Here is a 14,514-nt window from a genome sequence, read left to right on the forward strand (position 1 = left end):
TGTACTTCACTGGTCAATACAATTACCCACTGATTTACAAGGATGATACCAGAACTGAGAGGTTCATAAGAAGGTTATAACCATCAAAGACTGAACAGGCTGGGGCTCTTTTCTCTAGAAGAGGAGACTGAGTAGTGACCTGAGAGATGTTTACAAATATGAAAGGATTGGACAGGGTAGACATACAGAAATGTTTCCACTTGTTTCTTGTTTGTGGGGGTGTGGACTCCAAAACTAGGAGCCATGAACATGAGACCCACGAATAAATCGAATAGGGAATTCAGAAAAACTTTTTGTTACCCAGAGAGTGGTGAGAATGTGGAATTCACTACCACAGGGAGTGGTCGAGGTGAATAGCATAGATACATTTCAGGGGAAGCTGGATAAACACATGAGGGTGAAAGGAATAGAAGGATATGCTGACAGGGTGAGATGGAGTAAGGTGGGAGGAGGCTCGTGTAGAGCATAAACAGCAGTATGGCCCAGTTGGGCTGAGTGGCCTGTTTCTGTGCTGGAAAATTTCTAGGTCTATGTAATTGAAAGAGCTGTAGGGTGCTGCTTATAAATGGACCATGAACTGGATACAATGGAAAAAATGAGCATTAGATTCAATGCTTTTACATGTACAGAATAACTGGTTGTGAGGACAGAACACTTGAATGGCTAGCTGTAACTGTACGAACTGAGTGTTATGTACCTTCTTCAGAGCAAAGGATGCAGTTTGGCCACCTCTCACCTCCCGGACAGGCATTCGTTTCCTGTGAATTGACTTCACTGCGATGGGCATGAAGTTTCCCAGTGGGTCGGGTCCTAGCAGTAATATGTCATTTAGTCGGATCAGACCTCTTAGTGTTGTTCCAGATACCACTGTTCCAACACCCTAGAAAATAGAATGAAATGGGATGGGAGGAGGTGGGGGTGATTTACAATTCAATGCTAAACATCAAATAAACCTGGGCAGTGAAGATCCACATTCCTGCTTTCGTCCACAAAGACAAGCAAGATACCTGTCCATTTTCATCAGTAAGTGTGTTTGCTTGATCCACCCTTTAGATGACTGAAAGCCCTGTTTGGGTATGAAAAGAATTGATGTCCTGAAGCCAACAACTTACTTTAGAAATGTAATAACTGTTGTAATGTAGGGAAACGCCGTAATTTGCAAAATCCCACAAAAATAGCAGCAACTTAAATTGCCAGTTAAATCTTTTTTTGGTAGTGCTGGTTAAGGGATAACTGTCGAGCAGGAAATGAAAACATCCCTAATCTTCTTTGTATCGGGTCATAGTGCCTTTTTTACCTATTGGAGCAGGGAATGGGGCCTCGGTTTTAACACTTCAATCTGAAAGACAGCACCTCTGACAGTGCACCATTCCATCAGTGTGGCATTGGAGTGTCAGGCTAGATTATGTGCTCAAGTCTCAGAAGTGGTACTCAAATCCACGACCTGACTCAAGGGGTGAAATTGCGACCCACTGAGCAGAGGCTGACACCAATTAATTCTAACTTGTTTATCAGGACAGAACAAGGTGACCCCCACCTCAAACCTCAGTTTGTCCAGCACATTAATGCACCTCCCACACAATCCATGCAATTTTCATCTCAAGACTGGGACCATCCCACTAATCAATTGACAGCTGGCCTAAACCAGCAGATCAGTTCTTGGATTATATGGGTTAGGCCAAAGCAGCATGCTGCAATTCACTTCAGTGTCACTGGATCAGAAAAAAACAATGAATCAGATTAGCAGCCAGCTCCTGATCATTGCCTTGGGACTCCGGTTAGTACCTCGTGTAGGCTTTCTTTCTGTGGCTGAACACTCAATGGCTGTTGCAGTCATGCCTTCAGCTACCTAAGTTCTGGAATTCCCTTCTTAAACCTCTCCACCTCCCTCTCTTCCTTCAAGAAGCTCCTGAAAATATACCTGCCTTAATATCATCTTCTTTGACGCTGTCAGTTTTTGTTTGGTAATGCAACTACGCGAGAGACACTGTTTAAATGCATTGATGTGCTAGAGGACTGGCAGGGAATTCTCCTCTGCAAGCTTAATACTTGGGATTAATAGAGGCAATTTCCTAGCATCCAGCCCCCGGATACAAGGTCTCACCGGGACAGAATAAGTGTCGTCAATCTGAAACTCTGCTGGCTCATCCTCCTTGAAACTTGTCCGCGGTGACAACAGGTTCAAGAACATCTTCAGCAGTTCCAGGTTCTCCCCAGTCACATTGGAGATCTGGAAAATGGGGCACATCCTGAGGCAAAGGAAAGGGGAGGGCCTTGTTACAAGGAGAGAAAGAACAAGTGCGAGAGAAATGAAGAGTTCACATATGACAGTCTCAGAATGTCAAGAACACACACCAGGGATACTGGATAGGTAACATTTGTGAAGTCGATTGCCTCCTGTGCTGTACAGCAAGTATTTTATATACCTTCCTCTGTTGCGATCAGTTACTGCAACAAGGCAAAAGTATGAAGCATTCCTCTGGTGTACCTGTACTCATCAACTTTCCAAAGCTTCCTGTCTAGCAGCAACAAGCTGCTGAAAGAAGCATGTCCCATTTAACTTCAGCATCAAATGCTCCCAGGCTGGCTTGGCTCAGATTAGATTAGCCAGGATCACAAGGGCAACTGAAAGGCAGAACCTTATCAGACAAAGAAAAGGCCATCACACCCATCGACAGTCACCCTTTCAGGTCAGCTGTGCTGTCTCAGGCATCACCCACTTTGAGCGAGCAAGTGCCCCGTTGTGTCAAGTTAACAGATCAAATTAGGACAGCAGCAGAAATGCTGTAACTAGCTGCAGGATGGAGGAAGGGCAGAATATTCAAACAAAGCGCCGTCCAGTGCCCACCACCACCCCCTCCCCACCTGAAGGACACATGCTGGTCCACTGGATAAAGAGAAGATTGGAGTAGGCAGTGATGCCCATTCCAGTAGAGCAACCCGCCAATTCTCACTGCAGGAATGGCAGGCACCCATGGAATCGTACGTGGGCAAGACTTGGATTCCAGAAGATGGGAAAAAATTCAAAAGCACTGCCCCCGTCAGCTGACTGTGAAGTAGTTACCTTTCAGAGCTGAAGTTTGATGCTGTAACGATCACATCATCCTTGTTCTGAACTAGGACTGGGATCTTTCTGCAGCCTGGAGACTTCAGCAGCCTCTGCAGCAACTTCAGTGTTTCTGGTTAATAAAGAAACAGAACCAAACCCATCAATCTTTACACATTTCACCAGCAGTCCATAACAAATTACAGTAATGCAGGACCATTCCTCATAACCAGCTAGGGTCCTATTATCTAGATCTCCTCGCTCTACCCCCCCCCCCCACCACCACCCTTAGAAACCTTCGCAAAAGTTCTCTCTTCAATCAAGCTTTTTTCCCCATACCTGTTTCCTTTGCAGCCACATTGGCATATCCCTCAGGTTAAAAAAGATGCCATATAAATAAAGTTAATGAAAACTTTCATTGAAAAAGTCTCTACAAAGCAGTATTTAAACATTTCTTTTAAGTAATTAAAAAGAGTTGATGACAATTGGGCGACTTTGCTTCAATTCTTTTGGCACTAGCCACATGTACTATAGAAGCACTGGAGAAAGTGTAAAAACATTTTACAAAGATGGTACCAGAACTGAGATTACAGCTATCGGGAATAATTGACAAGTAGGAGCCAGAAAAAAAAAACTTAGAGAAAGGCCTGTTAGAGGTCTTTAAAATGATGAATGGGTTGGACAGGGTAGATAATGGAGAGAGTGTTTCCACTTGTGGGAGAATCTAAAACTAGGGGGCATCAATACAAGATAGTTACTAATAAATCCAATAGGGAAAATAAGGAAAGTTCTTTACTCAGTGTTTGAATTTGGAACTCATTACCAGGGGAAGTGTTTGAGGCAAATAGCTTAGATGCTTTCAAAAGGAAACTAGATGAGTATGAGTGAAAAGGGAAAAGATATGCTGAAAGACTGAGATGAGACAGATGGATTGGAAGGGGTATTGTGTGCGGCAGGCATAACAGCACAGATTAGTCAGGCCAAATGGCCAGTTTGTTGTAGATTCTATATGATTCTGTGTGGCCAATTGGGAATTCAAATTTAAAAAACTGAGTAACAGACACCATGGTCTTCTTGGAGATTGTAACACTCATTCATGTGGTTTATGCATCTTGTGCATTTTTTGGCTGGAGGAGAAAAGTGTGCACTACACTTTCGTGGTTACTGAAATTCAGTGAATGTTTGTTACAAATATACAAGAGTGGGTACATTTACCTGAATGGTGTGCAAATCAAAGCTAGCGGCCAAAACAGTCACTGGGGCAGTCAGCAATGGAGCATCTCCTCTCCTCTGCCAACATTCACTGGCTGTATGCCAGTTTACACACAAAACAGAAGCCTCATGTTTGGGTACACCTGTCACAGATGGTCAATGTGGCTGGAAATAGGACCCTCTAACATTACGACATCAATCAAATGGCAATTTAGTATTTCCCCTCTTACCCTGTAAGATGTTAGCCGGACACATGTCTATCTTTGTCACCACTACAAACACGGGAACGTTGAGGGCCAGTGCGAGGCCCAGGTGCTCTTTGGTCATCCCCACGATTCCAGCATTACTACCGACCTTTTAAAGACAAAGATCATTCGGTCAGAATGGACCAAAATTCAGCTGACAAAACAGCAGAACTGAAATACTAAAGCTCCTACTCCCCTTTGTACCAATCCTCATCATGTGGTGCAATGACTACAGTGACTACACTACAATAAAGTACCTTTGTTGGCTGTGAAGGATTTTGGAACATCTGGAGTTCATGAAAGGCTCTATAGAAATGCAAGTTTGTTATTTTTCTATCTCTAGGTGACCATCTGAGCTCCTGTGACTGTCCCATACACCTCTAAAGGTAGGAGCTTGAATCCTGGTGTGTATCAGACTGTCCGCAGGCACTCCTTCATTAATCTGTTCTGTACTGCAGCTGGGTCATGGTTTCCAGGCTATAGGTAACTTAAGGATTAACTCATCTGACCTTGTGGACTTTTTCATCCGAAGGTTGCATTCACCTTCTCCAGGCCCTCAGCCCGCTGACTGAGTTAGTGCTTTCTGGAGATGACAGGGTTAGATAACCAGCATTCACCAGTCCCTGGTAGCACCAACTACGACAACAGGGTTTAAACATTGCACCCGTCTCAAAGCTTTCAAGTACTGATTTGACTTAAGTGAGGGGCGGGGGGGGGAAAGATAATATTATTTTCACTTGTTTCTGCATTGTGACCATCAGGCCCCACTTGTTCCAAACACTCAGCTCACACTTGCTGCATGCACAAGCTGGTACAGAGGCAAAGTCCTGTCATGATTACCTGCAGAGCTGATGGTGCAGCATCTCCACCCATGGTTTATAGGGTGGCAGGGTTCCGGCCTTACCACTGGAAACAAAAGTCACCTGATCAGGTGCTGTTGAGAGAATCCCTTTGCATATATGACATTTTGTTCATACAATACAGTGCTCTGGCTGCTCACCAGCTGACAGAAACGTTTCCACACTATGAACCTTATGTGCAGCAGTGCACTGAAAGTTGCACCAAGCCCCAGTAACAGACTGGGGCGGGGTCGTGGGGGCACTGTAACCCAATTCACACCCTGGTCTAGTGTGATGTGGAAAATTAGCAATGGCACCTAAATCAGGAAAGGACAGGACTAAAGTCAACTGGACTATTGTTTTCACCCACAGGTATCAGGTCAACACCTGTTGTATGATCTCACAGGCTGGCAGAGGGCAGCAGATAATCTTTGGAGGGGGAGGGGGAGGGGAGGGGGCGCGGTCAGTCGGTGCGTTCAGGTAGGCAGGAAAGGGGGGGAAAAACTACCTTAAAGAAAGGAGTCTATAACAGCTGAAGCTCCTTTGGGCATTAACAGTATCAGCCACGGTTCAGTGGGTAACTCTCTCGTCTCGGAGTCAAGAGGTCATGGGTTCAAGTCCCACTCCAGAGACCTGAGCACAAAATCCAGGTTGATGCACCGAGTGCAGTACGGAGAGAGTGCTACATCGTCGAAGGTGCAGTCTTTCGTATGTAGATAGTCCTCCGAAGCAGAAATAATAGTGTTATTGACTTCTTTTTTTTTTAAAAAGAGGGGGGGGGGGGGAGGAGGAGGAGGAGTTCTCCTCGTTGTCCTGGACCAATATGACTTAGCAAAGTGATCTGGAAACAGCTACTTGAAGGAAAATCAGTGTCACAGCAGCGGGAGGCATTAAAAGGAGATGGTGAGTGTTCAGAATAGATATGCTCCCAGAAAAAGCGTGGCACTCCCAAATCTAGACCCCCTGGACATCAAAGACTGTACAGGGTAGGATAAGGCAAAGAGGGAAGCTTGTATCAGATAGCAAGAGCTACAGAAAGTGCAGGAGTGAAGTTAAAAAAAGGCAATGAGGAAAGTGAAAAAATATTAACACATAAAACGGAGGATAACCCAAAGAGGTTTTATAAATAAAGGGTAAAAGATACCAAGGAAAGAGTAGGGCCCATTAAAGGTTACCTGCGTGTGGAGGTGGAAGACAAGGGCATGGTTCTTAATGAATACTTTGCGTCTGTCTTCACAAAAGAGGACGAAGACGATGCAGACATTGTAGCTAAGGAGGAATGTGAAATATTGGATGGGATAAACACAGTAAGAGGAAATATGAAGGGGTGTAGCATCTTTAAAAGTGAATAAAATGGAAGGCTGTTAAGAGAAGCAAGGGAGGAAATAATAGAGGCTCTGACCATCATTTTCCAATCCCCCCTAGCTACAGGTATGGTGCAGGACTGCTGATGTACTCTTGTTTAAAAAGGGAGGAAGGGATAAAGATTAATTGCAGGCCTAACCTCAGTGTTGGGGAAAATTATTGGAAGAAATTTTAAGACACACTATAATGGCTATAATTGTCATTTAGTAAGGCACAAATTAATCAAGAACACCAGCCTCACAGCTCCAGGGACCCGGGTTCTATTCTGGGTACTGCCTGTGAAGAGTTTGCAAGTTCTCCCTGTGTCCGCGTGGGTTTTCGCTGGGTGCTCCTGTTTCTTCCCACAGCCAAAAGACTTGCAGGTGATAGGTAAATTGGCCATTATAAATTGCCCCTAGTGTAGGTAGGGAATATGGGATTACTGTAGGGTTAGTATAAATGGGTGGTTGTCGGTTGGCACAGACTCGGTGGGCCGAAGGGCTTGTTTCAGTGCTGTATCTCTAAATAAAAATAAATAAATAAACACCAGCATGAATTTGTTAAGGGAAGGTCATGTCTAACTGAACTTGACTGAATTTTTTGAGGTGGTAACAAGGAGCGTAGATGAGGGGAGCATGTTTGATGTAGTCTACATGGATTTTAGCAAAGCTTTTGACAAGGTCCCACGTGGCAGAATGGTCAGAAAAGTAAAAGCCCATTGGATCCAAGGGTAAGTGGCAAAATTGGCTCAGTGGCAGGTGATAACCAAGCAAAGCGATGGTCGACAGGTGTGGGTGTGACTGGAAGGCCGTTTTCAGTGGGGTTCTGGGTACCTCATTTTTTCCTGGTCTATATCAACAGTCAGACAAATATAGGGGACATGATTAAGAAATTGGCTGTTTAGTTGAGTGAGGAAGAAAGCTATAGGATGCAGGAAGCTATCAAATGGACTGGTCAGATGGGCAGGAAAGTGACAAACTGAATTCAATCCTGAGAAGTATGAGGTAATGTATTTAGTAAGGACAAACAAGGCAAGGGAACTCTCAATAAATGGTAGAAGTGTAGAGGAACTTGGAGTACTGAAGGTAGGACAGATAGATAAGGAGTTAAGGAGGCACACGGGATACTTTCCTTTATTAGCAGAGGTACAGAATATAAAAGCAGGGAGGTTGTGCTACAACTCTACAAAACACTAGTTATGTCACAGCTAGAAAACTGCATACAGTTCTGGTTACTGTATTACAAGGAGGATGTGATTGCACTAGAGAGGGTACAGAGAAGATTTAAGAGAACATTGTCTGGACTGGAGAATTTTAGCTATGAGTAAAGATTGTATAGGTTGGAGTGGTTTTCTTTGCAACAGAGGAAGCTGAGGGGAGATTTAATTGAGGTGTATAAAATTATGAGGGGCCTAGATAGAGTGGATAGGAAGGACCTATTTCCTTCAGCAGAGGGGTCAATAACCAGGGTGCACAGATTTAAAACAATTGGTGGAAGGATTAGTGGAAAGTTGAGGGAAATATTTTTCACCCAGTGGGCATGGGGTCTGGAACTCACTGTCTGAAAGGGTGGTAGAGGCAGAAAACCTCATCCCATTTTTATAAAACTTGGATAGGCACTTAAAGTTCCATAGCCCAGTAGGATGCAGCACAAGATCTGGAAAGTAGGATTAGGCTGGACAGCTCTATCAGCCAGCACTTAAATGATGGGCTGAATGGCCTCCTTCTGTGCCATAAATTTCTAAGATTGAATATTTATCCCTCAGCTAACATTGCTTCCAAAAAAAAACATTTGTTGTGTGCAAATTGGTTGCCATGTTTTCTACATCTTAACAGTAACTACACTTCAAAAGTACTTCATTGGCTATGGAGTGCTTTGGGACGTCCTGAGGTAGTGAAAGTTGCTATATAAATGTAAATCTTTTTATTCTTACCATTAACATACAGAAGTCTGGTAGGTGCCCTGTCATTCCAAACACTGTGGTCTTCAGGTATTTCTCATGTCCAGCCAGGTCAATGAAGGTGATGACTTTTGTGGATTTCTCACAGATTTTGGTCCAGTCCAGCCCACCGCCATGGCTGTCTGGTTTGTTCACAACATCCCCAGTGCTGTCAAAGCCCAGTATATCATTGCCAACACTGCTTGTCCGCCCAGATTCAACCTCGTGCTTGTGACGGAAAAGTTTCTGCCGCGCAAATCCGCGTCCGTTGTCAAGTTCGCCGTGCGTCAATACACCCAACAACGTGCTCTTCCCGGCATCCACGTTACCGACTACTGCCACCCTGCAGGGAGAAAGGAAGGGAAGAGGAAAGTACATCCAGTGACTGACTGCAAATTGCAAGACCAGCTGAAATAAAGTGTGTAGGACAGGAATCATAGTTTATATGCCGCTGCGATCATCAGCAACCAGGAACCTCCCAGTTCTGCCATAAAAAGGAACTTTCAGACAGCTAATTAGTTTCAGTTTTCAACATTCCTTGCAACTCAATGAATCCTAATTTGTTTCCATTTGGTTCTTAGTTAGCTGAATGGAACCAGGGCAACACTTGGTGTGTTGCTGTTCACCTCGGTGCCTATGGGAAGAGTTATTAAAAGATACTGGATTGTGAATATTAGCCTGTGACCCAGTGTTGAAGAATGCATAGTGAGGCATTAGGCTGGACAGAGTTAGGCTAGGAGATTGCACAACCTACTGACACTCCAGTTGTCAGCTTACGCACAAAGATTGGTCAATCGGGCAAGGTACTAGAAGGCAACTGACCTGCACTATAGCAAGAAAGTCAAGGCCTTTCAGGAAAGGAGGGAAAGAAACAGGTACATAGACTTTCCCCACCTCCAAAACAAAAAGATATTCTCATTCCTCCAGGAGGTGTTGTCTGATCTGCTGAATATTCCCAGTTTACTGCCGTTTGTTTAAAATGTTGCCATCTCCAATTCCTTACCTGACCTCCAAAAAATCATTCTCCCCAACTCGTTTACGAACCAAGTAGTCAGCCACTTTCCCTCCCGCCTCCTGGCGCTCTCGGAGAAGGATCAGATCAGAGTAGATCTGCTCTGCCAGACTCTTGACAGTTGCTACAGACGCTTCTATGTCATCATCATTCAGTCCATACTTCTTGCCATCTGAAATAAAGAGATCCCAAGGATTGTAACGGAGCAGGCTGCAGTTGTCTTATTGCCCAGTTCATTTTTTTTTCCTGACAAGACTGCAAACTGTGTTGGACCATAGAAGGGACTGTTAAAAATTGATCCAGTCAAACTGTTCACAGTGGTAAACTTATAAAAACAAGATGGAGACAATTTAGAAGTTAGAGTAGGAAGAGAAAATAAGAACTTTTTCCACCCTAAGGACACATAAAATGGAATAAGTTACCAGTAAAGAACATGAAAATTAATGGTATAAATGAACGCAAGAGAGAACTGGGCATTTATCTAGAAAGAAAATTAAACTTTACCCGATCCTTGCCCTATTACGTAGATGGTCTCCCCACAACCCTCGTCCATTCGCTCTCTCAACTGTTTCAACAGGCAGTCATACTGCTCTGAACTCGGACTCACCAACACAAACTAAAACAAAAAAAAAGGAAACCAGATCAGTAGAGATTTCAGGGCTGCATGAAGACACACTCAAAGTCAGTCTAGCACCAGTCAAAACAAAGCACCCCTGCCAATGGTCAGACTAGGAAACGCAATGGCTCAGTTTCAAACACGTTTAGCTCAATTGGTATTTATGAAGTGCCCATCTTAACGGAGTCAAGAAGCTGATGACAAGAGTGCAAAGGAGCATTTTTGATGCTATGACCAGTTTAAGTGTATTGGCAATCCAAATGAAGACAATGACAAAAGAATGTCAAATCAGCAAATACTGGAAATCAGAAAAAAAATGGAAAGCTTTGGAATACACAAGTGAGTCAATATTTTGGGTATAAACTTCAGCACTTCTGATGAAGAGTTAAATCTAAATTGCAAACCTGTCATTTTCTTTTTAAAGTGATTACTGCACACAAATCTGGGATTCATCTTTAATCAGTGAGGGGACATCAGGTTTGTTTGCACACATCCCAATCTTTGCACATCAAAACAATTCATTGTTTATAACACAATAAGATGACATGAAAGACGATACACAAATACAAGATCTTCTCCTTTCTCTATGGCTGTCATCATAGGTTATCAATTACACTCTTGCCTTTCATGTTAGCTCTAACTCCTACTCTCACTTTTTAATAAAACTGAATTCAGTCTCAGGTTATTTGTTTCTGTTGTCACTGCTCTCCCGTCCCACAATATTTCATTATAATTATTGTATCTGTTGGAGTAATTCCACTATCTGACTGTTACACATGGCACACCCCCTGCTTCAGTTACAGTATTTTGGTGTAGTTGCTATATTCAATATGCGATTATACAAATTCTGTCCTATCTTTAGAGTGACTACAGTTAATCCATCACATTCAACCCAGTATTAAATACATTTCAGCTCAGTCGCAAACATCTTGAAAAAAATGTATTCCTATTTTACACTGATCATTAGATCTGTGCCCTACACGCAATTGCAGTTCTTTAATTTAGGACCAGATGGGAGTATTGCTGCATTTGATGCCCCAATTTAATGTCAGCATTCCCGCTCACTACTCAAGACAAGATCATAGAGTATATTTACATTATAACTCATGTCCGTGCAAAGCACTACCAGCAAAAAAAAAGTCATTCATTCATTTCATCTTCGTGGGCCGTTACTGGCTTCCCTGTTTGACTACAAAAGTGACATTTCATAATGTAATCAGTTGACTGTAAAGCACTTTGGGACATCTGGAGGACCTAGAAGTTGTTATATAAACATAAGCTCATTTGCACCAACACTAAATTTGCAGAAGGCTTGCACCTTGGGAGTTCCAGGTTTTTGACCCAGCAAAAATGAAGGAGATGTGATATATTTCCAACTGAGGACGGTGAAACGTGAACTTGCAGGTGGTGATGTTCCCATACATCTACTGCCCTTGCCCTTCTAGGTGGTAAAGGTCATGGATTTAGGAAATGCTGTTGAAGCATTGGTGAGTCGCTGCAGTGCATCTTGTAGATGGTACACAGACTGCTTCATTATCTGAGGAGTTGCAAATGGAGCTGAACAAGGTACAATCATCAATCAACATCCCCACTTCTGACCCTATGATGGAGGGAAGGTCATTATGAAGCAGCTAAAGACAGTTGGACCTAGGACACTACCATGAGGAACTCCTACAGCGATGTCCCAGGACTAAGATTGGTCTCCAATAAGCATAACCATCTACCTTTGTGCTATGAATGACTCCAGCCAGTGAAGAGCTCCCCCCAGTTCCTATCGACTTCTCTTTTATTGAGCAATACTGAAATTGCTCTCTCATCGATCCAGGTCAGGGCATCACTCCAGATTCAATCTGCATTTACAATGCAAACCAAAGTCAAGCCTGTACACCCAGTCAGTGACAGCATAGGGAGGGTGCAGCAAATCAACTCATCGTGTGGAACAAAGCAATAGGAGGCCATACAACCCCTCAAAACTGTTCCACCATGCATTACATCATGGCTTTTTTTTTAAAAAACACACTGTTGCTCCATAATCTCTCAGCACGCTTACCAACAAAAACATTAGTCTCAGTTTTGAAAGCAACAATTCACCCATAGTATGCATTGCATTTTTGAAGGGCGGGGAGAAAAAAAAAGTTCCAGATTTCCACTAGTTTGAGAGAAAAAGTGTTTCCTGATTTCACTCCTGAATTGCAGAGCAATTAAGAGTTTGCTTTTTAAACAAAACAGCTCAAAAGTATTTCATTGGCTGTAAAGCTCTTTGGGGTGTCCCAAGATCATGAAAGGCACTACAAAAATATAAGTCTTTCTTTCATTCCATCTATTTTTCAGACTGTGTTCCCTCAGTCTGGATTCGCCTACCACAGGAAATAGTGTCTCTGTATCTACCCTATTCCATACTTTTAGACACCTCAATCAGATCAGCCTCAATCGTTTTATACTCAAGGTTAAGAAAGGAGGCACTTGGGATGGTTTGGAGATGTTGGATGAAAGGGTTTGGAATCAAATTCCCAACAGTCCCCTAATACTTTCAATACCCTACCCACCCCTAATACTTCCAATACCCCCTGTACCCATCCCTATACGTCCAATATGCGCCCCCCCCCCCCCATCCCCACACCCATAGAATCATAGAAAGTGTACAGCACAGAAAGAGACCACTTGGCCCATCATGTCTGCACCAGGCGAACGCGAGCCACCCAGTCTAATCCCACCTTCCAGTATTTGGTCCGTAGCCTTGAAGGCTATGGCAGCTGAGGTGCATATCAATTTAAATGTTGAGGGTTTCTGCCTCTAGTACCCTTTCAGGTAGTGAGTTCCAGACCCTCACCACCCTCTGGGTGAAAAGATTTTTCCTCATTTCCCTTCTCCTAATACTTACCCCCAGTACTTCGCCCCCCCTCCCCCTCCACCCTAATACACCCATACCCACCCCAATAGCCCAAAACTTCCTAAACACACCCCAGTACCCGCCCCTCCCCCAGGCTGACCATTACCCCCGGGTTGCCCCGCTCCTCTTAGCCCCAGAGCCCCGGGTTCCTCCTTCAATCCCCGACCACCCGTTTACCTTGGACGCCAGGTCGGGCTCCAGCTCGCCGTTGACATTCTCACCGACCTCGCCGTCCAGCTCCGGAGCGAAGATGCTCGGCAGGTCCCCGGCTCCGGGCCCGGGCCCAGAGCCGGGCGTTGGCGACTCACAGCTGCAGGCCGAGCCCCGTCTGCCAGCGCCCTTCACCATCATCGCGGCGGCGGGAGGCCCGGCTCCGGTTCCCGCTCCCGGTGCAGGCCCGGCCGCCACGGCCGGCGCCGACATTATCCGGGGCCTTTCAGCCGGGCCCCTTTAACGATTTCAAAGGGAATTAAAAACCCGCCGACAAAAAAAAATCCACGGCCGCTGTTTCAAGGCTCCCCCCCTACACCTTGCTCAGCCGGCGTTTTCAAGATCCCCCCCCCGTACCCGCTTCAAGTGACAGTTTCAAGCTCCCCCTGGAGCCGTCAGTTTCAAGCTTCCCCCAGCCGTTGTTTGCAAACACTGGCTCGAGCGCCGCACTGTCAGGGCCTTTTCTTTTAATTTCTCAAAAAAAATTTCCCTCCGGTACTTTCCCACCGGATTATTGATATAAATCTCGCCACAATCTCCACTTCCAAATAAAATTTTTCATGTGAGGATAATTTAACACCGATAATTTAAAACTTGCCGCACAGCTGGGGGCGGGAACAGGGAGGATTGACCAATCGGAGCTCAAGGAGTGGGGGATGGACGGGTCGCTCAGAGCCAGTGGACCAATCCAAGTGGCTTGAGCTGAGAGGCGGGGCCTCATGATCACGTGGTCCGAGTGATCGACGTTTCACAGCTACCAATAGAAAGGCGAATTGCCACATCAATCAAAATTCTTATCCAATCAGGGACCTCGCTCCTGCCAACTCCCTGTTGTTGTTTTCGTTCCTGATGCAACTTCGGTGCAACGAGGGCCAACAGCAACACAATAAACACCTGAATAAACTCTGCAATTGGCTGATCTTTAACATAAACAAATTGTCTTTCTTCAATGCAACTGGGGATTTTTTTCTTTCTGATGAAACACTGTTGAAATTTATTGCAACAATAATACCTTGCATTTTTTTTATTCGTTCATGGGATATTTAGCGTTCAACAACCACAACCATTTTCCTTTGCGCTAGATATGATTCTAGCCAGTATGGAGTTTTCCCCCTGATCCCTGTTGACTTCAGTTTTGCTCAGGCTCCTTGATGCCACACT

General features: G+C 44.5%; 1 protein-coding gene across 1 annotated transcript in view; it reads right to left on the reverse strand.

The window, feature by feature from the left end:
- Positions 1–13,675, reverse strand: part of LOC137353591 (GTP-binding protein 1-like) — a 26,216-nt gene extending 12,541 nt beyond the window's left edge. Inside the window, exons 1-8 of the mRNA XM_068019951.1 lie at positions 13,321–13,675; positions 10,142–10,253; positions 9,629–9,809; positions 8,620–8,968; positions 4,489–4,612; positions 3,065–3,179; positions 2,105–2,249; positions 622–880 (exon numbers count right to left, since the gene is read on the reverse strand). Of these exons, the coding sequence (XP_067876052.1) occupies positions 622–880; positions 2,105–2,249; positions 3,065–3,179; positions 4,489–4,612; positions 8,620–8,968; positions 9,629–9,809; positions 10,142–10,253; positions 13,321–13,566 (1,531 nt within the window). The 5' untranslated portion in view covers positions 13,567–13,675. The remainder of the gene's footprint in view (positions 1–621; positions 881–2,104; positions 2,250–3,064; positions 3,180–4,488; positions 4,613–8,619; positions 8,969–9,628; positions 9,810–10,141; positions 10,254–13,320) is intronic.
- Between the last annotated feature and the right edge of the window lie 839 nt (positions 13,676–14,514).

This window comes from Heterodontus francisci, chromosome 41 (genome assembly GCF_036365525.1).
Source record: "Heterodontus francisci isolate sHetFra1 chromosome 41, sHetFra1.hap1, whole genome shotgun sequence".
NCBI lineage: Eukaryota > Metazoa > Chordata > Chondrichthyes > Heterodontiformes > Heterodontidae > Heterodontus > Heterodontus francisci.